This window comes from Amblyomma americanum, chromosome 5 (assembly GCF_052857255.1).
Source record: "Amblyomma americanum isolate KBUSLIRL-KWMA chromosome 5, ASM5285725v1, whole genome shotgun sequence".
NCBI classification, from domain to species: domain Eukaryota; kingdom Metazoa; phylum Arthropoda; class Arachnida; order Ixodida; family Ixodidae; genus Amblyomma; species Amblyomma americanum.
Window position 1 is genome coordinate 84,386,083 of NC_135501.1, and position 22,687 is coordinate 84,408,769.

At 48.1% G+C, this 22,687-nt stretch overlaps 1 protein-coding gene across 2 annotated transcripts in view; it reads right to left on the reverse strand.

The window, feature by feature from the left end:
* The window catches only part of LOC144132573 (peroxisomal ATPase PEX6-like), a 72,598-nt gene extending 50,525 nt beyond the window's left edge, over positions 1–22,073 (reverse strand). Inside the window, exons 1-6 of one of the 2 annotated variants that reach the window (XM_077665065.1) lie at positions 20,922–22,073; positions 19,321–19,460; positions 16,636–16,863; positions 11,870–12,041; positions 10,633–10,766; positions 3,964–4,004 (exon numbers count right to left, since the gene is read on the reverse strand). In XM_077665065.1, the coding sequence (XP_077521191.1) occupies positions 3,964–4,004; positions 10,633–10,766; positions 11,870–12,041; positions 16,636–16,863; positions 19,321–19,460; positions 20,922–21,506 (1,300 nt within the window). In that variant the 5' untranslated portion in view covers positions 21,507–22,073. The remainder of the gene's footprint in view (positions 1–3,963; positions 4,005–10,632; positions 10,767–11,869; positions 12,042–16,635; positions 16,864–19,320; positions 19,461–20,921) is intronic. The other variant, XM_077665066.1, reaches the window with a different exon arrangement.
* Between the last annotated feature and the right edge of the window lie 614 nt (positions 22,074–22,687).

The window sequence follows — 22,687 nt, forward strand, 5'->3', positions numbered from 1 at the left end:
ACTTTAACAAATGTTTTTGTGACCGCAGGTAGCGAAATGTGGCTGCTTGTGCAACTTCAATGCCAGTTTTCTCTAAAAGTATTTTTTGGCCCGACTTCCCTGCTTGCACAAAGCATAGCATGAGAATGGCTTCACAGATTTTGATGTGGTTTGTCGCATTTTGTTCCTTTATAAATTATTTATACAGTGACAATCTCTATTTCTGAATTACTTCCTTGATTTTTTACCCTGCAATTAGTTCACGTGACGATAACAAGTGCATTTATACAAGCACGACTATAAAGATACATATTAAAGCGGAAATCTGGGCTAGTTGGAACTCATTCACAATCATATTTGCTAGTGCTTGTTTCGACACAAGGACAGAGTAACACATACACACAGGACAGACGCCAGTCCTGCGACCGTCCTGTGTGTATGTGTTACTCTGTCCTGTCAAAACAAGCACTAGCAAATATGATTGGGAATGAATATAATGGTCAGTGTAGAAAAAAATATCAGGTTGGCAAAAATACTTGAAGAATGTCACCGCACGAACCATCCCTCTGGCTAAAATTGAAGAGCAACTCTAGGCAAGCACAAAAAAAAATTTATAATGTCAAACTGCTGGAGAAAATAACAAAATTTTTCATCCGAAACCCCCCCTTAACCTGAATGCCTGGGGGACCACCTTACCCGCCACAGTGCCTGTCCCATTCTGCTAATTATCGTTAGTGTGCAGATACAATGTGCGGCTACTACAGTCACAACATTTAAAAATGGAGATAAACTGCAGGAACAGCTGTGTGCCAATATTTCACTGCCCACTGAAAAGCCCCACGTGGTCAGAAGGTCAGGATTATTGCGACACCTTCGACTGCAACATTCCCCAAATCTCTTCCCTCAGCTAGGACAAGTAAGGAATCTGTAATTAGTCACAATTAGTACTAGGGTGTCAACTTGTGGAATTTCAAGGGGCTACTTGTCACAGTGGAGAACAAGATAAGCAGAAGGATTCCAGTTAGACAAGGTTTGTTCCTGCACATGCAAATGCCTATATCGAATATCACTTTTGACCCTTTCACTGCATGGCAGATGCATGGCATTTGATTACACCAGCCTTAATTTCAGCTATAAGAAGGCCACCTTCATGCAAAATGTGGACATTAGCCCAGGTGAAGTTCAAGGTCCCTACCAGGAGGTCTGCTTCCTAAGGCCAAGGTGCCACTGTCAAGAAATGTATCAGTGACTCTTGGCTACAACGGCCTAACACACTACTGTCATGCCAGCATTTCTGAACTCAATTAAGGTTCCGAGCTCATTTGGCCTGCTAAGAGCTCGTTTGGCCTGCTAAAATTCCTGGAGGCACTGCACGTACGCGCAGTTGCACAAATGGTGGCAAACAAATTTATTCATTACATTTTTAGGCAGAAAAGTAAAAACAAAACAGCCAATGCGCACGGCAGAACACAATGTCATTCCACACACCAAACAAAGCGAACATATCTGCCAAAGCAAATGAGGCAGAAGGTAGCCTAGGTCGCCCAACTGGGCCTTGTTCCCAAATGGGTTTGTAATTGAGTAAAAGTAAAGAAAAGCACTTCTGATCGTAGGCGCGAGGGTGTTTCGAGACGCACTAAATAATTCAAAGTATACTTTTAAAATTTTGCTATTCTTGTGAACACCTTCTGGAGGCTTTATATTTAGTTTGACTTTAAATGTTTCCTGAGCACGAGGGTAGCAGCCCAAGACAGGGATCAAACAGTTCGACGACAGTTCAAGATCCAGTTTCCAGGTTTCTCTAGATAAGGCTTGATTGTGACTGAACTGGACCTGCAGCTTGTACCAGTGTCAGATCCATGTAGAGTTTGATGTTGATCGACTCAATCCGAATGCCAGCAAGACCGACTTTTGTTCACCCCCAAAAGTAGGAGTCAGCCAACGCGTGGAGGGCCTTTTAGCCACTCGTGTGATGGGTTGCTGCTCTGCCATCAGTGGAGTGACACACAAAGCAGAGAGTCCGTGGGCCCAATTTGCAGCTATGTTGTCTGCGACTGAAAGCTGTTTATTCACGAAAACCTAAAAACACAACAAAAGCGACAGCGAAGGTGCCACGCAACTGGCTGAACGGAACTCCACGCATTGGTTGATCCTCCTACTCTCAGAGGCCAGTTAAAAGAAAAAGGCAGGAGCCGGGATGTTTAACTTGATTTAGCAGGGAAATTTACCACAAAGGACAACAATTTCTAAGAATGCTTGGAGCATGTAGATAGAGTTCCCGCGGTAAAAAGACGAGCTCAAAATCCTCTCTAGTGCACCTTTAACAGTGCAATTAGCCCTGACAGCAACGTCGACCATCGAGTAAATACAAACAAAAGCTAGCACCTGCATTACTTTGGCTACAAGGAACTGAGCTCACGTGGCTGCCTGGAATGTTATTGTTATATGCCAAGAAAAAGCAGAACAAACTACTCTACAGCTCTTGTCCACACCGTCTGTTCTGCTTTCACCCGGCAAATGTTGAGACTGGTTCAAATGGCTACGTGGGTTCAGTTTCCCGAGACCAAGCTCGCTGGTGACTGGTTTTTTCATTTGTACAGATAAGGCGCACAAGCACAAATGTCAACTGCCCTGTTAAAAAATAAACAAACTGCAAAATGTGACTAACAAATGCGACTAACAATTGGGAAATGGGTGCAGCAATGGCAGAGGGTGCATGCAGAGTAGTTTTCAAATGCTGTCAACAGAACGTATAGCTATGCAAGGATGACAGGCTTTGCTACGACACCTGCAGTCACAAACACCATCCGCACCAAATACAGCAGGAGGCATATGCCCTCAGATATTTTTGCTGACACGGACTCCAAAATGTTGAAGAAAGTAAGCCAGCCAGAAATATGAAACACAAGGCTCAGAGAGCCATGCAGAAGAGGATGAGCTGACAGATACGGCTTTCAAGCTTAAACCAAGCAAACAGGAAAAGAAAACCTTAGTTTGTTTCTCAGTCTTCATCGTATGCCAATCTTTGTTTTCAATTTTCATCTCTTCAGCCTTTAATATTAAAAGTCATACACAAATAGTCTACCATTCCGCGCTGTTACAGAACTCCAGATTTCACTGGAGTTCTCCCTAAAATATTTCGCGATATCTTACTGCATGCAATATGCAAGCAGAAAAGCAAGTCAGGCAAAAAAATGGCTGCAGCTTAGCTCGGTTAAGCCCGGTTATGCAAGCGAAAGCTTTGTTATGCGTGGTTAAACTGTGTTGCCAAGCCGGGTCAGACTCAACCTCTCCGTCCATCGCCAAAGTCGTGGCAGAGGCAGAAGCAGCAGCGGCTGCCTCCAAAGCTGTTCGCTGCTGCCTTTTGGCATCTTTCAGCCGCAGTTGAGCCAGTAGACGCTACCGTTCTTCGCTGGTCTCCGCCACTAGCTTGGAACTTCCCTGCCTCTAGCTAAATACTAAGCATGAGTGGCAGCGTGAGCTGGATGATCAGACTCAGCCTGTCGTGTACGAGACCAGCCCAACGGCGTAGACTTTCCTGACTGACTTGCTTCATCCATAGAAAGAAACTGCGAGGCGGCAATGTGTGTGTATGAATGGGAGAGCGGCGCCATCTCCCCTCCAAGTGAATGGCAAGTCACGTGGTTAGTCACGTGAACACAGCTGGCGAGGCGACGGCAGCGGAGCGTGGCTGCAGCTACGGCGAGTCACGTGGTATGTCATGTGGGTGACACACCTCCACTTGCAGGTAAAATGTAGCGCGCCAATGACCTTGGTTAGATGAGGCTAGTAAAGCTTTCACTTTAAAAAGTTAGGAGAAACTAGAGAATCCCGCCTACCACAAGAACCACACAAAAGCATGCACCATCTCAGAACTGTCACTAAACAGGCGATCAAAGTATTCTGACCGCTCACAGCTTGTTTAACTTTTGTTTTCTGAAGTACGTATAAGTGAAATGCAGAGAATTCAAAAGCAGAACTCACTGTGAAGGTCGACGGTGACGATGTCACCCTTACAGATGTATCTGGAAAGAATCGAAAGGCCCAGGAATGAGCAAGTCTTCACAGCCTGCACATTCTCAAAGTTCAGTGGGGAGCAAGAATGAGCCAAATATTCCAGCACATAGTCTACTACAGCTGTGTTAAGAGAGATGTTAGTACAGTCGCCGACCGATATTTCGGAAGCGAAGGGACCCAAAAAATGCTCTGAACAATCGAACAGCCCGAAAAATTCGTGAAGTACAAAAAAATCACTTTATTGTGATGAAATATGCTTTAAAAAGTCACCGATTTTACCTTGCAGCAAATTTCTCTTGCTGACAACAATATGCGCCTGTATATGGACAAAAGTTGTGCTTTCACTGTATACACGCTAGACAGCAAGGTCATGGCATTCAGCCGAATACTTCCCATGCTTCTCTGACAGACCCGGCGGGGCCATGTTGTCCACAACCCGACTGTGCGCCACACCACTCGTAAAACACGCAAAGACAAGGCGCTTTTCGTTCAAAGCGGTGGAACAGCCGGACGCAATCACAAAACGGCGGACGGATGTAACTTGGAGAAGACAGAGCGCCACTTGGTCAACGTGGTCAGAGAAATCAAAGTGATGAAATAGCGAATGACAAATGTATATGACCCGCCGTGGTGGCTCAGTGGTTAGGGAGCTCAGCTACTGATTCGGAGTACCCGGGTTTGAACCCGACGGCAACGGCTGCATTTCGATGGAGGCGAAACGCTAAGGCGCCCATGTGCAGTGCGATGTCGGTGCACGTTAAAGATCCCCAGGTGGTCGAAATTGTTCCGGAGCCCTCCACTACGGCACCTCTTCTTCCTTTGTTCTTTCACTCCCTCCGTTATTCCTTCCCTTAATGCCCAGTGTCAGGTGTCTGCCGAGACGTGAGACGGTTACTGCGCCCTTTCGTTCCCCCAACCAATTTTCCAATTTTCAACCTATGAGACAAGTGATAAATGCCCGCGACAATGTTAGCGACAAAAACAAGTTGACGGCAATGACGATCCTACTGCCACCTCGAAGTGTCAGGGATCGCAGGGGCCTCTAATGGCAAAAATGAGGTACCGAAAGTATGCCAAGCCAATCCAACTGCAGAGTAAATACACCTCAATCCAAGATTGCGGCTTTTTTTGCGCCTTTTGTGCCGGCGAAAAGCCAATAAGATGGCTGATTTTGGCCCACAGGCGACTGAAATTAGTCCGAAAAATCGAACTTTCAGACTATTAAGGTCCGAAATATTCGTCGCGAATATGCATGCACTTCTCTGGGATGACTGACAGTGCCTCACCGAAGTCCGAAATATCCTACAAGTTCGAATTATTGGAGTCCGAATTACCCGTCGGCTACTGTAATTTATGTCAGCTGCTATGTGCACCTGTCCTATCACATGGCCTCATCTGTGAGCTGGACACTCGTCAAAGAAAGAATATATATAGGGTACCAAACACATACAGGTGGCCTCATGGAATTATGACAATGCAAAACCACTTGGCAGTGCACAATGATCATTACACGAAAGAAAATGTAAAGGTGTGACGAAAGTGAAATTTCCCCTGGCGCAAGATCTGCATCAAAAAACAGAATGGCACAAAAAAATAAATTTAACCGAAATTTGTATATTGAAAACTGCATGCATAGAAGTCGAAAATTAATGAACAAAACAGCCATACATCTTCACAAGTCGGCTGCGATGCAAGGTTAACGACATTATGCACAGCACGCACACAAAGCCTCAAGTTGCTTGCTGCCTTAATAGGTACTACTAGAACTTGATGCTTGCCAAACAATCGCACCTTATTTGTGAATTAAATACTGTGATGATAATTAGTGGTTTTTGAGAAACAGAAACGGTGCAGTAACTGTCTCACATCTCGGTAGACACTAGAACCAAACGCACCCATAAGGGAAGGGATAAAGGAGAGTGAAAGAAGAAAGGAAGAGAGAGGTGCTGTAGTGGAGGGCTCCGGAATAATTTTGACCACCTGGGGATCTTTAACATGCACTGACAGTGCGCAGCACGCCGGCGCCTTTGCGTTTCACCTCCATCGAAACGCTGCCGCCGCGGTCGGGTCTGAACTCGGCAACTCCAGCTTAGTAGCCAAGCGCCTTAACTACAGAGCCACCGCACCGGTTACGGTGACAGCATGGAGTGCTGCTGCACTGTCAAAAGCTTAACAGGCATGCAGACTGTGCACATGTTTACAGAAATGATTTTGGTAAATGCGACTGTGTGCTAGCCAAAACATGCTACAGGTAAAGTGACAGTGATGGAGGTGACGTCTGTTCGACAGACTTTGGGTCCCCAACGGAGCGGGACTACCCAATGCTAAAGGGAAGCTGAAACGGTTTTCAAATTGCATGAAATGCTTGTGGTTGGGAAGAAGGGACCTTGAAAATCATGTGTGTAAATTTTTTCCCGGTTCTGTCCGCAAACAGAGCTGCAATCGCTTCTTAAAAATCTGCCGCCGACACGCCCTCGTCATTTCCGGAAGCGCCGGGTGGGGGGACGGCAGAGAGAGAGAACTGGCGGAAGTGATGCCATTCATGGAGAGTCGGCCGGCCGTCCGGCTGCACTTGCTTCACTGCGACCCGCGCTTTGGCGAACCACAGATCAACGTAACCTTCTGCAGTGCCGATTGCTTTTTCTGGCTCGGGCGTTCTCTGTAATGCCTGAAGCCTGTATATAAACCAGTTTTGGCACGGTACTTCTTTCGAACAGCGCTCAGTGCACAGCTTGGTAGAATCCGTCGGTTGTTCTCCCCCAGCCTGTTCCACGTTAGCAAGACAAACTAGCGGTATGCGGCATACCGAAACTGCCTGCACAAAATATGTACATCAATATTTCTCTTTTCGTAATATTACTTCCTTACCTGTTAATAAACTTTTTGCCTTTTCCAGCTGGTTCGCATCCAATGTGAGCTAAACCCACTTCCAGCACTGCCATACTGAGGCACAGTCTTGAACTCTTCTGAGCTTGTTACGCACTGTGTGCCTTTTTGCTTTTTCCTGATTGCTCACACCTCCTGGCAGCAGAAACCATTTTCTTAATCTTTCATCAGCGAGCAGCACATGCAGCTGTACCTAACTTACCAAAAACCGATTATATCAATTTAGTACACTTGAGCAATGCAAACATTTGCCCTCATGAACGCTTGGTCATGGCTGACGATCGACAATGGCATCAGAATTCAGGCAAATTTGTCCTTGAGTCAGAACGGCAAAGTCGTTGAGCCGCGGTACGAATATACCTGCCAAAAGTAATTGTGCTGGTTGCCTCGATACACAACAGCAGCAGCTATATCTCGCAGCACACTAGTTTTGATGAGCAGCACTGCAAGCTCTGAAATGCAGACATAATTAGCGTTCAAAAGCGTGTCCAGCATGCGAAAAAAAAAAAAGAAACGCACTGAGGTAAGTGCAGAAGTTTCGTGGTTTAACCGTAGCCCGAACATGCGACAGAAGGAATAGTGACCACGAGAGCTTCCTCCGTCGTCTCGTCTCTTCGCGCTGCAGTGAACCCACTCTAACTCATCCAGTTCTGGCATTCTTTTGCTGCTCTAAGAGAGCGACGGGTGTAATTAGGTACGTCACTATAAACAAGTGAACAGACAAATGCTTTCCCTCGCGTGACTCATGTAAGCATGCCAGTGATCTGAATTCGATCATGTTTAGAGGCGTTACAAGAAGTTGGTGGCCAGGATTTTATGCAGAAGCGGTAGACAACAACATTTAGACGCAGTTTTATTGCTTTTGCACACGCACCTGCCCAAAAGATATGCACGCGCATGCACCTACGCAAAACATACGTTATCAGTCAGCACCGCGGTGGCTCAGTGGTCATGGCGCTCGTCTACTGACCCGAAAGACGCAGGTACGATCATGGCCGTTGCGGTCAAATTTCGATGAAGGTGAAATTCTAGAGGCCCGTGTACTGTGCGATGTCAGCGCACATTAAAGAACCTCAGGTGGTCGAAATTTCCGGAGCCCTCCACTACAGCTTCTCTGGTAGCCTGAGTCGCTTCGGAACGTTAGACCCCCATAAACCAAAACAAATCGAGATTTCCAACACGTGAAAATGTCGCGACTTGACTTTCGATGCCAGCGCACTCTGTACCATTGTTGGTTCTGCCGTGTTCTGAAGCTGCTGATGGCTCGAACATGTATGGTGAGAGTCCACACTGTTCAACACTGCTTGAATTATCTATAATTTTAAAACTTAGTTCTTAAGCCAGCTGAAGCAATGCGCTACACAGCAATGCCGCAGGTACTGGCCGGAGATCCCCGTGGATGACGTCACGACGGTCCCAGCCAATCGCGGGCAACAGCGGCGTTCGCTCAGCGCCCTGAGGTGATGGGGCGAGTTTTCTTCTAAAAAAAACAGCTTTCTGGGTGTATTTCCATTCTGTTTGAATGGTATATTCTTTTTCCGCGGACTAGAAACTATAAAATGCCGCAGAGAACTAATTTATTTTTTCGAAAAGTGCATCAGCTTCCCTTTAAGTGTGTGGTTTGTGTTACAAATGAGCCTTTTCATTTATGACGCATTTTTGCATCTCACTCAGCCTTATGGCTGGACCTCATCAAATGCTGTGATATACTCCTTTCAAAAACATAGTGTTCATTGAAAAGTCCAAACCATCTCTTTGTCATAATTCAAATTCCTTTTAAACCGAGAGCATTAGTACCCTCACGTCGGAAAAAAAATTGGCGGTGGTTTAGCTCTGGTTAAACCTGGAATGACGCGATGGCTACATCTGGCCGAGTAGAGCTTGCTCAGTTGAATAGCAAAGTCAGTCCTTCACCACTCCGTTTCATCTTCGTCCCACTTGACACGGCGCATGCGCACAGCTGTGGCAGCTCGGTTTCGCCGCCACTCCGCCGGCAGCAGCAGCTGCTCCGCACCACGTGGCTGGTCACGTGACCAACCGCGTGATCAGCCACGGCTCCGCGCCGCTGGCAGCTGCTCCGCATCACGTGACCAACCATGTGACAGCGTGGCAACGTCGCCACGCTGAAGGCTCGAAATGCTACCGCAATGTAGCTATCACTACAAAACTGTCTGGTGTCGCTGACCGTTTGAAGCCTCGCAGTCAAAGCAGCCGGAGCCACTCTGGCAACCTGCCCATCAGACTGTAAGCAACCTGACTACCGTGGTATGTGCCCCATTAATTAATGTTTGTTTGCAACAGGTTGCTCAGGGAGAGCAACCTGGGCTGCACAAGCCCCACTGGTGGCAGCTCCTGCCATCGCAGGGCAGTGGTACACCGCTCAACCGCTGCACCACAGCGCCAGGAGTGGCAAGAGGACTCGCAGGGATCTATGAATGCAAAGCAGAGAATGACCGATTCCACACATATATGTACATTAACCCATTAATGCTGCCGAGTCATATGCTTAGATCGAACTACAACAGGATCAGGAGCAACAGAAAATTCTGACGCATTTAAGCAATCCACCAAGGATCACCTATGAGTTTTCGTTCTAAAGTGTTTCATCACCGTGTGCTTTCTTTCTCAGAAGGCAATGGCCAACAACTTCTGTTCTAAAGCCCAAACTTGGCAGAAAACTTCATTCTCACAACTGAAGAAGTGGGCAGCGCTTCATGTGTCCAAATTTGTGCAGTAGAGGGTCGCACCAGAGGCATGCCGCCACCTGACAGCATGGTCGCAAGGCTGCTGTTTTCGACCAAAATGACAGTACAACCTCATCAACTCGCAAATTCACACTTGGGAGTAACGGAAGTGGCACAACTGTTTAGGTACAAAAGAGAAAGTGGCCAGGACATCCACATATGCATTACCCAATTTTCCTGCCAAAACTGCCAAAACAATGAGCATGCTTTTTGGCAATATCCTGTTCCCATAACACACCGGCATCGACTTCATGCATGGTTTCAATATTCTCTTCAAGCATTAGGACACTATAATTACCACAGACAGAAGACATTTCTAAATCACTACACCATGGCACACCGTATAGGTTGACCACTACAGCTGCAGCCAATTGCATGGAATGCAACGAAAAATGCACTGGAAAGCCGAGGCAAAGGCGTGCAGCAAACTTCAACGAAAGCTTCAATCTATTCATTTCACAAACATCGTGTTTCCTGCACTACCGCAGCTTCACAGACGCTGCAATGTTTCTGATTCACTGTAACTTGTCGCTGTTTGCGTGATTCATCATTTAACAGGAATAGCTAGCACAGCAAGCTACTGAAGCCTTCAAGATCAACACTTAAAACCAAGCCAGGTACAAATCTCTGAGGTCATGAAGTTAGCTGCCACTGCCATGCAGGTGCTAACGTGAAGATACAGCGCCCCCATCCCCCGTTTACCTGGCCTCACACCTCACCTGCCAATTTTGAGGCAGCGCAGCCTCACAAAAGCATTGTTTTGTTCACCGCGTGCCCAGGCCACCAAGGCGTAGTGGTGCAACCCATTCACATTCAAATCAACAGGCTGTGGTTTGTACAGACTTCAACAGAGCATAAACTGAGCAAGTCATACAGGTCAAATTATTCAGAAATTCAAATTAATGAAGTTCAAATTAACGATTTTTCGCTGTACAAAAACTTATGCCGAAATGCATATGCTCACGAGAAGCAACAGTGACCGTCCTATGCAGCAGAGCTGTCTCACCTAGGTCGTGAGAAGTGGGCTCTGAGCAGATCCACGCACTCAATGGTGCTGCTGTATGCTGGACTGCGGACAATAGCCAGGGAGAACTCTTGGGCCTCGGGTGGGGCCGCACTCTTTGGGCCAGATGGGGCCTCCTGAAAGGCAGAGAGAGAAAGATTAGAGAAGCACATCTGAAGCAAAGATGAAATGGTTCAGATTGTGGTGCCTGGGCGAAGCCAAGTCCAAGCCCCTGTTTTGTGCAAACAAGAGCCAAATGCAAGACAAGCTGGTCAGAACTGTTAAAGCAAAAGCCAACTGACTTCTTGAGTGGTGACAAAAAGAAACACTTGGACTGCAAGAAATGTCAATTCAAGCTCAGGCATTTGTCTGATGGCAGTAATAATAATAAGAAGAAATCCCCTATATACTCAGGTACTGAAAACACTTTTTCAAGAAAAGTTGACATCAATTCAAGGAGTCTCAACAGATGTTTTTGGGAGTTCAAATTTTCTATCATACACCCGCCCGCTGGCCTGCCCGACTGTTTGTCCATCTAGCACCAACAAAAACAAGCGATCAGATGCATATATGCCACTGGTATTTAGCATTGTTCACTTCGAAATGCTGTATCCCCACGCAATCCAACGATGGGCTCAGAACTGGTCAGTACCTACCTGGTCATGCAGGCATTCTGCACAGAGTCCGAACATCTGTCCGAACATCTCGGGCCCGACCTGGTCTATTCAGCTGCTGCGCCAGTTCATGCCACCCGAATGCACCTCCCTGGCATTTTCTCAGCTGTCACGCAAGAAGTTTCCACCATTCGATTTCACAATCCCTGCCCTGTAGTCCTGGCTGACCACAGAAACACGGTCTGTGTTCCTCGGTCAGGACCTGGGCTCATGCAGCTATGCATCTGCCTAGCATGTTCCCATCCGCTGACCCTTAATATTGGACCACAACAAACTGTTTCAAGTGCAGAGTCACCAGATCAGGACATTCATGCTGGACTTCAACAGCCATCAAGACGTTATGTCAGCCAACCAAGTCAAACTGGCTCATATTGATACCACCACAGCCACTGCCATGACAACGACCCTTACCACATTGTCTCCCATCCTCAGCTCCAATGGGACCTTCAAGTTAATGTTAAGCAATTAAATCATACTGGAAACATGCGCTTCCCCGTGAACGTTCTTGGCATCACAATGAGCACAGGAAAGCATTTTTGGAAAAGGAAAAATTGCCAAGTCAGTACCAGGCGGAGCCGTGCCGTCGGTCGGACAAGCAGGATAGGTCGGTCCCGGTTGTGCAGGTGGAACCACAGGTGGGGGCCCATGTAGACCACATCCTCCGCCACTGCACCGCCACTCGCCATCTCGCTCTCCAGAATTTGCAGCTTGTCCAGGCTGTACACCACCACCTGCCGGCTACAACAGGAATCGAAAAACTGTAACCAGAGGTCTGCTACTGCTCGGGCGAGTGGCAGCAGCAACAGCTTCGGTGATGTCCCCCGATACTAAGGTTGCTCAGCACAAGACGAGCACAATGTTAAGTCGAAACACGAAGCCATATTGTTTGAAATATGCAACAAATAGCCCAGCAGCAAGTTTTACTCAAGTACTTTTTTTGTGACGTCTCTGCTTGTCAGCTATCACAAACAGTTTGCATTTGAAGGTGTTTCTACATGAAGCCACCTGGCCATCTTGTCTCATTTTAGAGCCCAGTTAGACACAGCACAATAAAAATATAGGTTGCATCAAACCCAACAGACAAAACACATGCAGCGTGACAGTGACACTGTTCGAAAATTCTCATATCTCCTTTCGTGTTGTCACCATGCTACATGTGCTTTTAAAGTCTAAAAGTCAGGTTGAACCAACTAACCCAGCAGCAACTGTTACTGAACTGCTATTGTGCAGACTTGAGGAAGGCTCAGACAAGACGAGTACTTGAAAGAAACGTGGAAATGACAACCGACGCTTGCCACGTGCAGCTACACTCATTCTGCTGCTGTGGTTCATCAGAGCAGAGCTTGGTTTAGCAAATCAAGGGATACACTGAAGTGTACAGGCTTCTCTTTCACTAACCCGGTCTTCTGATGGCGCAATAAAAAAAGAAAGTATGAAACTGATGCATTAGTCACAGTGACAACCTCTCCGCATGCCCCGTTTGTAATTTCACATCACAATCTTCTGAGCATTTGTAATACAACTGAAAAGCAAAACTGCACATTCTGTGTGCTTGCAGCATCTACAAAAAGCTACTCCACAGGGAGCAAGAGAGAGGCAGGAGACAGAAGAGGAATTGAGGATGTTGACCAGGCTCAGGTTCTAGTATTTGCGAACATACCCAAGGGGGAGAAAGTTGCCAAAGGGATCTTAACTTTCTTTACACAATTCTAAGTCAGTGGCAAAGATATGCAAGCTTATACTAAGCCTCACATTTGCATGTTCTAAGTGGAGCTTACACACTGCCAAGAACCCTTCACCTCTTCCCTCCACATCCTCTCCCTCTGCTCGGCGGAGCCTCCCCCACATGGCGCAGAGGACCTCCAGACCTGGGAGGACTGGGAGATTCTGCTGCGCTGGGAGGACCCGGCCGTGCAGATCATCGCCGCCGGTCGGCTGCCAGTGTTATGAACCTTAGGGACATAAACACTTGAGTGCAGTGGTGTGGAGCAGGGACCCAAGGGTGTGCCTCGAATTTCTCTTCAATAATAAAGTTTCTCTCTCTATCTCTCCATTTACGTAATGCAGTTTTCCTTTAAGTACTATACTTCATTATTTCATTCCAGTGAGATTAACTGTAAGTATTGGACAAACAGGGAACAATCATTGACAGATTAGTGGGAGAAAAATATTGAGCTCCTGTGTGGGGACCTGCCCTGCTCCCGTACTCGTCCCGTCCGGCCTGCGGAGTTTATATCCCTTGCCCTAGCGCGGGCGAACATTCGCTCGGAACCTTGCTGGTGAGTCGGACGCCCTCGATTCATTAGCGTACCTTGTTGCTAGCTGGCGTTATTGTTTCTGTAGCAATAAATGCCTGTTTGTGTCAGCCAATGTGTCATTCCTTTGTTCCCCCAGAGCAAGGCCCGCCATGGTCGGCGAGCGCTCGGTAGCGTACGCGATCACGGGGTGGGGTCCGGGCGGCTTTGAACCGTGTCAGCCGCGATTGAGTGGGGAGAAAGTACTTATCTCCCCATGTCAAACCCCACATTTGGCGCCCAACGTGGGGCCTGCTCTTGGAACATTGGACGACTGTCGGTTCGGTTCGAGGAACGCTCTTTGTCCGGACTTGACAAGTGCTAGGCCTAGAGTGAATTTTGATCGCTAGGACCTGCGGCATGCTTTCTTGAGTGCGAGGTGTATTGCGCTGCAGCATGTTTGAACTTTTCGACATGCTCAGCACATTTTTTTTTCCTGGAGTTTCTTCGTGAGAATGACTTGGTCCGCATCGAGGGAGTTCGAGGCCTAGCACCCGCGGAGTCGCCGAGCCCGAAGCGAGTGAGTACGGAAGCCGTGTGGGTGGTCCGAGTTTCTGTATATATTTTCTCTACTATCTCTTTTTCGACTCTGGGAGTCGCGGCTCCGGGAGCCGGGTGGCCTGGGGCCACGGGTGCCGCTACGAGCTCGCTGGTATTGCAGCTCGGCACCGGGCGCTCCGACACCGTCCGATACGGTGGGCGCCGACCGCTCAGAAGCTGCTTTGTGCAGTGAGCGGGGTAGGACCACCCCACAAAGCTGATGTCTCCTCGCGGCTGCGCGCACAAAACCCGTTTCGGGTCTTTGTTGTGGTCACGGTCGTTGTCGGAGTGGTCGTTAGGCCTGAGGCTTTTCGGAGCTGCCTGCACCACATTAAAAGAGACATGACCACCGGACCGTGACGTTGAGAGGGGGCGCACTTTGCTGCCCGTCCGTTTTTTTTGTAACCTCGCACGAACTGAGCAGTCTCGTTCAACTCAAGAAAGGGCTTTGTTCACTCGAACTTTGCGTTTGCACAGCCGCCGACACGTTTTGCTAGCGAGTTAGGCATTGTGCCACGAGGCCCTTGCGGATGCCGTTTCCCCTCCCGTGACCTACGTTAAAGGCACGCCGAGAGCGTTTCGACAATTTTGCAGATCCGGTGGAGCCACCCAGGCTTGCTGACCGGTGCACATCGTCTCGCTGCCACCTGCTGCGACGGAGCGGCCTGTATCCTGTTCGCCGCATCCATCCGGGGCAGCTGTGGCGAGACCAGTCAGCAGTCACCTCCGGCTGCTGCTGCCCTGGCGACTACTGCAGGATCCTGGCCTGCAGTTTTCCCACCGGCCTTCGATTCGCGGGCCTGCGGACACGGTAGTCCGCGGGCCATACGAGTCATCCCAGCGGAGACCTTCACGCCGCCTTCGGAATCCCGCGGAAGTCTGCGTGGACGCTGTCGGCGTGACCTCAGCTGCAAGACGTGCCTCAAGGACATGAAGACCAGGAGACTCCTCCATAGCATGTACTTTCAGGCGCGTGGGTCTATTTAAGGTTGGGGGGATGTGGGGACCTGCCCTGCAGCCCCCTGAGTTTGCTTTCCCGCGAGGCACCGTGCAGCAGCAGTCTCACCCCGAGGATGAACGCGTTCCCTTGCCAGTTACATTAACTGGCAAGAGAGGGCGCCAGCGTCGCTGCGCGGGAGACTGCTGAAGCCCGCCCGCGGTAGATGGGGGCTCTTCGGCCGGGATAATGAGCCTGAGCGGACGCGTCGCTCGGGGCTCCGCTCTTCGCCGACGGGGCGAAGAAGCGACGGGGAGACAGGCTCCCGTACTCGTCCCGTCCGGCCTGCGGAGTTTATATCCCTTGCCCTAGCGCGGGCGAACATTCGCTCGGAACCTTGCTGGTGAGTCGGACGCCCTCGATTCATTAGCGTACCTTGTTGCTAGCTGGCGTTATTGTTTCTGTAGCAATAAATGCCTGTTTGTGTCAGCCAATGTGTCGTTCCTTTGTTCCCCCAGAGCAAGGCCCGCCGTGGTCGGCGAGCGCTCGGTAGCGTACGCGATCACGGGGTGGGGTCCGGGCGGCTTTGAACCGTGTCAGCCGCGATTGAGTGGGGAGAAAGTACTTATCTCCCCATGTCAACCCCACACCTGATATAAATGAGCAAAGCTAAAGCTAACTGTGAGATCCTTGGACATAATGTTCAGAGACCAGAAAGCAAGTGAAGCCATTTAACTTTAAGACATCACTGTTACAATTTGTGAAAGATAAGGAACCGTGCAAAATTACAGCTTTTTGCAAACTCCTCATAAAACAAAAAAATTAGCAGTGGCTTAGCTCAGCTATGCCAGGATATACGTAGCGTGAGCTACGCTGAACCGCTGAGCATCAATTGCCGTAGAGCAGCAATTTCGCTCTCTTTCTCCGTGGCTATACCACACTGGCAAACGCCCCGCTATATGTATACCCCCACTGATACCTCTGCGCATGCGCACAAAATGAGATGCGCTATCAAGCGGCTCGGGTGCGGCGTGAGACTTGGCTACTGCGCAACAGAGGCGGACAGCTGGGCACGCGTCGGAGCCAGTGTGTCTGCCGCGGCTCTGATGTCACTCCTCTGGAATGCACAGACCGGTGAGGCGCGCCCAGCAGCGGTGGCTCCGGCGCACCAGCTGTGTGCCGTGTGACGTCACTGCTCCTCGCGCATGCACAGCACGGCTCTCCAGGAGCCACGCGAAACTGCTCAACCTCGGCCAGTGTAGCTCACGCTACAAAAACTGCCAAGGAGGTAAGCCCAAAATCTAGAGCTCCACACTCTACAGTGCCCATTGCAGGCAGCCAAAACAACTGTGCAAAACTGCTCGTAAAGTTTAATGCCACAATGAAAATAGTTGATCCTTCAGTTCAAAAAAGGCACATATGCCTGCTAGCACCTAAAAGACCTCCCCAAAAAAGGTGAAAGAATTATTGAATTTTTACAGATCTTCATAACTGATGCTTTTAACAAACTCTAGGCGCAGAACTCCTAAGCTCCATGACAGCACTGATCTTAGTTCCTCACATCAGACGTTGTTCAGCTCCTACGGTGCCAGGATCATGCAGCCATGCCTTAGCCCACGATCCCTCGTCGAGACGCATGGCAGTCATGGTTGAGTTGGTGAGGAAGACGCAACTGAGTGGATCAGCCATCGACGGGATGTTGTGCTCCGGCAGCTGCAGAAGGATGTGCACCCGCAGAAGGTCTGGGGGCTGCCTCCGCGAAATCGCACTGGCCGCTGCCACCGCCAAGCTGCACAGTGGGGGCATACGTACAGAAATGGTCTCTCAGTGTTTGTTCACTGTTTAAAAAGCAAAACACTTTGAATCAGTGCTGTAGGGGTCTCGACGGCAAAGAGTTAATAAAATCAATCAACAGAAACGTCAGAAAAACGCTCAGAATTTCTCCACCCAACAGCTCGTCAAAAGAGTGGCCAAAGTCCATGGTGGGCACTAAACGCTAGCATCGAGTTATACTATGGTGTGGTACTAGCACAATCAATATGCAGTGGTACTGGAACCCAGCTCTGGTACAGCACTGCACCGAAGGCCTGCACAGCTGAGATTTGTAGCGCGAGATATTTGGGCCAGGGAGGAATGAAACATACAACTCTAATAGGAAATACAGCAGTGACCGCTTGGTAAAATGCAGCCAAGTTTCTTAGTTAAGTACCAGATAGTGCTAAGCTATCAAATGTGGCACAATGACTCAGTTAAAGCATTCTTGTCCAGGGCAAAGCCATTTTTGTTTGCAAGTGTTGGCCGGACAGACGGTGGACGTGATCAAGATGTTCATAAATTTTCATCAAGAGGAATAATTCAAATAGACATTGAAGGCAACTCCCACCAATTTTTGTTTTTAATAAAAGTCAATTCCATGGTTCTATGTAGGTATGGCGGCATTTGATGGCCAGCAAAAAATAGATTCACTGCCGAGAAAATTGCACCATTTACTAGTCGATTCGAACTTGTGATGTAAGCACTGTAAAGGACTCTGCGATCACCATTCAGGAGTGAGCGGCAGGGCCACCTAACATCTGGAATCTACATCTGAAAGACTGTGCGGATGCATCGCAGTTTACTTGCAAAACTGGCCAATGGAGGCGATGCGTGTATTTTGCTCTTTACTGAAGCCTTTCGAGCTCACAAACATTCTGTTTTTAGTGAAAGTAGCATCTCTGTCATTAACATTCCAACAGGCCAACTTCATATACAGCCAGACTTCAACTGTTCTTTGAGTCCTTCAATGCCAGACCGCAGTTCTGCGGCACATCTTGAGCCCACAATGCTTGAAATGCTGCTCTGCGCAATGACGACACCACAATGACAGAAAGCCGCATCTTCGAACCAAAATGCCAGCACTGTGGTTTTGCTGCTCAAGGTGACTCAGACTGTGCAGGATTTCCATAAGTTATAACGCGAGGAAACAAGAATTTTGTTCTTTGTCCTTTCCACTATTTCCATAGTGCGCTTGTGTCAAATACCTTGCTAGTGCAACTCATACAGTGCGATCAAAACCAGGCCTTTCCGGAGCTATCGTGGTTAACTTTTGTTTTGTTTTGAATGTTACCAAACCCTAGCTGGGCCAGCCTCCTCATGCAGAAATGCTCAAGGACCTTCATAAGCATTTGTAGACCCCTTGGATGTGCTGACAGTGGTTTGTAAACCTAACCGAAGAGGACACGGCCACCAGCAATTCATGAATCAAATCTTTACAGAACGGTCACCAAATTTACACACTCCACTGAACAGTCTACAATCAGGACAGATGTGAAAAATTAGAAGCTACAAAATTACTTCAAACCGGTCTTTGCCATTTGTTTTGGTAATGTCACAGTGCATAGCGGCCAAAGCATCAAAGTCTTCTGGTTAACTGCTGAAACTTATGCAAGGCCTCTGACAGCAATGTTATAGTTTTCTAAGGAGCACTGAAAGCTGTTTGAAATGAGAAAAAGATGCTCCTGTTGCATGGAAAAAATAAAAATTTGCTTATAAAACAAGACTAGGCCCTTGCACACCGTTATAGCAGCACTCAGCACCTACTCACCTCACACCTTGCTTACCACATACCTGTCTTGACCTGGACTCCTTTTTTCGTCCTTAGCTACACTTAGTACGTGATACATTTTAGAATATTAGATTATGCACTTCTTTTATGATAAACTGCCAAACAAGAAAGCTAATAGTTAAGTATGCTAAAAAGGAGCTTTAGCTGTTATATAACTATGTTTGCAAGCAGTCTGTAGACCAGACTAAAACTGTTCGAAATTGAAAATTTAGATGTGCAATTTGTTTCACCGTCCATTTTTATTGTTCACATCTCCTTCAAAGTCCGAAAAAGCCTTACAGTGTGAGTTGGAGCTTTTAAGGGAATGCTGCTGTTGACTGAAATGTTAAGGTTAACTGCTGCAAGAAAGCAATATGATATCTCAAGAGAATGAACAGCTATTAACTATTAACCAGTCTACGAGTCATATTTTAATCCAGTGTTAGCCATCAGAAGCTTTCACCATTAGAAATTCTAAACACAGCTCAACAAACCAATTACAGGCACCGTATTCAGAATCGAGTTATCGATACTGTTTGCAATGTTGACTCACAACGTCCACTTCACACAGCTTTGGTTGTCTACACCAGGAGGATTTTCTCAGATTCTAAAATTTCTCAAGATGCCTGTAGTATTGCGTCAAACTGGTGGACGGCTGCCCACCTGTCATGTTTGCTCCAGTGAGAGGACTGAAGGATTCTGCTGGTGTACAAGATGGTCCCAGCCAACTTCGCAACATCATCACGCGATGCAACAGACTCTGCACCTGGCGAATGCTCCAACGATGATCGGATGACCACAACCTGCATGGCATACATGCACCGTTTCTGTTCTGTGAAGCAGACTGAACTAAATGTGAATCACACAAAAGGCTTCGTAGCTGATTTAAAATAACAAGAAAGAACCACTCAAAAAAAAAAAAACTTCAAACACGTATGAGCAGCACAGAAAACTCAAATAGCTTTAAATATGCTTATAACTTTCCTTCGAGCTTCAGTCGTTTTTGCCATCTTTCTTATTTAAATGGATTATTTCTAAAGGATCACAACTGTAAATTTAGAGACGCTATATCGCCTGTGTCTCTGACTAGTGTGCACTTGAGCATACAGCTGGAAATTCATCCTGAAGTTCTTATTTGCTCCTTCTGAAGCAGAGTACTACAGAAATTCAAATTTGCTGCAGGATTTAAGAACTTAATGTGGTGAAGCGTTCTCTTCCCTCTGTGGAAGTTTGTGCGCAAATGTGAACCTGTAGTTTTGCCCTTGTCCAACAATACACATCTTTGTCCTTGAAGAGCTGTGCTGTGAAAAAAATAAATTGTCTCCTAAGTAAAGCCTCTAGAAAAGTACTTTGAGAATGTGCAACTTCAAGAAAGATGCACCCCAAGCCCAACCATGATTCTGCGTCAATGTGGTGACAAGAGTAACTCTGGGAAGATGATGCAATGTGCATTCTGCACACAGCTTCCGCAATGCACTTCGAAGCAGGTTGCAACAAGCAATTTGGAGAAATGCACCGCTTTCCAGTCATTTCACATGCAAGTGAAAACGGTAGCGAATCTTGCCGCCGCAGCACTAAAACTTGTTTTGAGTTGTTGCAGCTGCCGAAAGCTCGAGTGAAGAGGTTCCAACAAAATGAAAATAATTTGCTGTGACGCACCGCTCAGTTGCTCTGCATGTGAACCAGCCTTTACTCTTGGGCTCCAATTTTCAGGCCACTATTATTTCAGTGCAAGTCATTCGTGGCCATGAACAGCTGCTGTCAACTGACTAGTGAGACTCTAGGCACCATAACACTGTTTATGCATGCAAAACATTTGGTCTCAAGGTGCCTTGCCACACAAATGATAGCTCACGTGGTACTGCCTGCAAAAAAAAAGGCTGACCCAAGTAACGTCTATAGTTCCTAAGGTTTGCCCAATTTGCTGGCATGCCTATCTTTCCTTTGAAAAATTTCTACAGTTTCAAAGGTCCCATAAAGCCTAGGATGGAAGGTGACAGAGTGATGAAGTGACGGATAGCATCACGATAGCCGTCAACCTCATAAAAATATGAAACGAAGAGAAGGACTTCAATGCTATCTATGCAACCTCTAACTGGAGTTCAAAGACTCGTTTCATCCCAACGTAAACGACGTACTCTGGAAGAACTCTGGAGCAAAAAGGACCACATTCTTTATGCTGCCCGTAACAGCACACTGACTTCCTTAAAGTTCGCATTCTTTAGAAGCATTCGTTTTCCGCCCCTAGCGGAGAGCGGCGGCACCTGTGTCTCCGGCACGATGAGCCCCTGGCGGGTCGGTTCGCAGTCGACCACGAGCACCGAGTCGCCCTCGAAGGCGGCCAGGCTGTCGTCCATGCGGCACAGGATGCCAGCAGCACCGCGCTCGTCCCGCTCCCCGCCCCCCAGGGCCTCCCAGAGACGCGGGCCATTCAGCTTCTCGTAGGCTTCGGCGCCCCTCGCCAGCAAGGACACCTTCGCGAGACGCGGGCAGCGCACACCGCACAGCACGTCGACTTCGCGGTGGGCCCATTTGGGATGCCGCCTCCGGAACTCCCGCGTCACGAACAGCCTGACGGACTCCCCGGCCGACGAAGGTTCAGCCTCGGCGGCCGGCGCTCCGCCGACGATTTTGTAGTTGACGAAAAGACCCGGAGACCTCAGAGCGACGTTTTCGGGAGATACGAGGGCGAGGGTGCCGTCGTCGTCGGAGGGGTCAGCCAGTAGCTGGTCGGCAGTGGTTTTGCTGATCCTGACGTGCAAGGACTGACCGAAGCCGTCGCCGCTGGACGACTCGTCAAGGAGTTGCACCTTCGCTCGAACGCGCTTCTTCACCGCCGCAGGCATCATTTGCGGCCACTGGCGAGCCGCAGCTTACTGGCGTACAAACTCGAGAAACGAAGCGAAGTGGGTTCCCACTGAGATGGGGCGACGAGCGAAGAAGACTTCCTTGTCCGCGGAATGCGGGCCTAGGATAACATCAGTAAACGCAGCACAGCACTGACAGCTTCTCAGCTGAGGTTGGGTTCGTTGTGTTGAGCTGGTTTCACCGGACGTTATCTCAGAGTGTGTGCAATCGAGACGCGGAACTTCCGAGCCACTATCAAAACTTCCCGCACTTGGGGTGATGTCACGCACGCGCAGTGCGCGCATAAAATAATAAAGCGAACATCTGCTGAAACTTCGGGCACTTTGCACGTAAGAAACACAATCACGTGCGCACACACTGAGCAACAGGTGACCAGAGGAACATTTCGGAGCACATTCAAAAACGATCGAGACGAACTCGAAACCGCGGTATGTCAGCGGGGTGGCCGTTTACTTGGCTACAGTGCTCTAGAATATAATATTCTAGAATAAATATTCTAGAGCACTGTAACTTGGCGTAACCATATTAGCTGTCGTTGCCTGTACAGTATTTTAAAAAGGGCCTAAATTTAGCAGATTCTTAGCAAAAAATTACATGTTTGCACGATAAGTTTTTATGTTTATGCGCCAAGTTTAAAACGTTTTAGCACTGTAACGCGTTTTTTAAAATTTTTTGAGTACTGGAGTGCGTTTTATTTTTGCCTAAAGATCGGAAAATTTTATTAGGGCCCTGTTTTTGTGACACTGGCGTCGCGTAGCGGCGGAGCAGACAACGGCCATTTGCGCGCGCACATCAAATTACATGAAATCGGGGTGGGAGAAGTGCTTGAAATTGAAAGCGTTCAACGAAAGTTTTGAACTCAACAATCATCAGTAACACATATAGAGTGCTGATGGACGTTACCTGACATTTTGATACACCTGTTGCGCTCCGTCCAAGCGCCATTGTCCCAATTAAATTGGACACTCTGGGTACGTTCCCTGAGCAAATCATAATATCCTCCACATCGAGGTTCCATAGCGTGCAACGAGGGAGGGACGCAACACGAGCGCTAAACTTCCACTGAACGATTTTTATTTGGCACAAGAAGGGTACGATGATAGAAGCATACCAACGACCATCTTGTCAACGGCGGTGTGTCAAAACGTAAAAACAAAAGCAA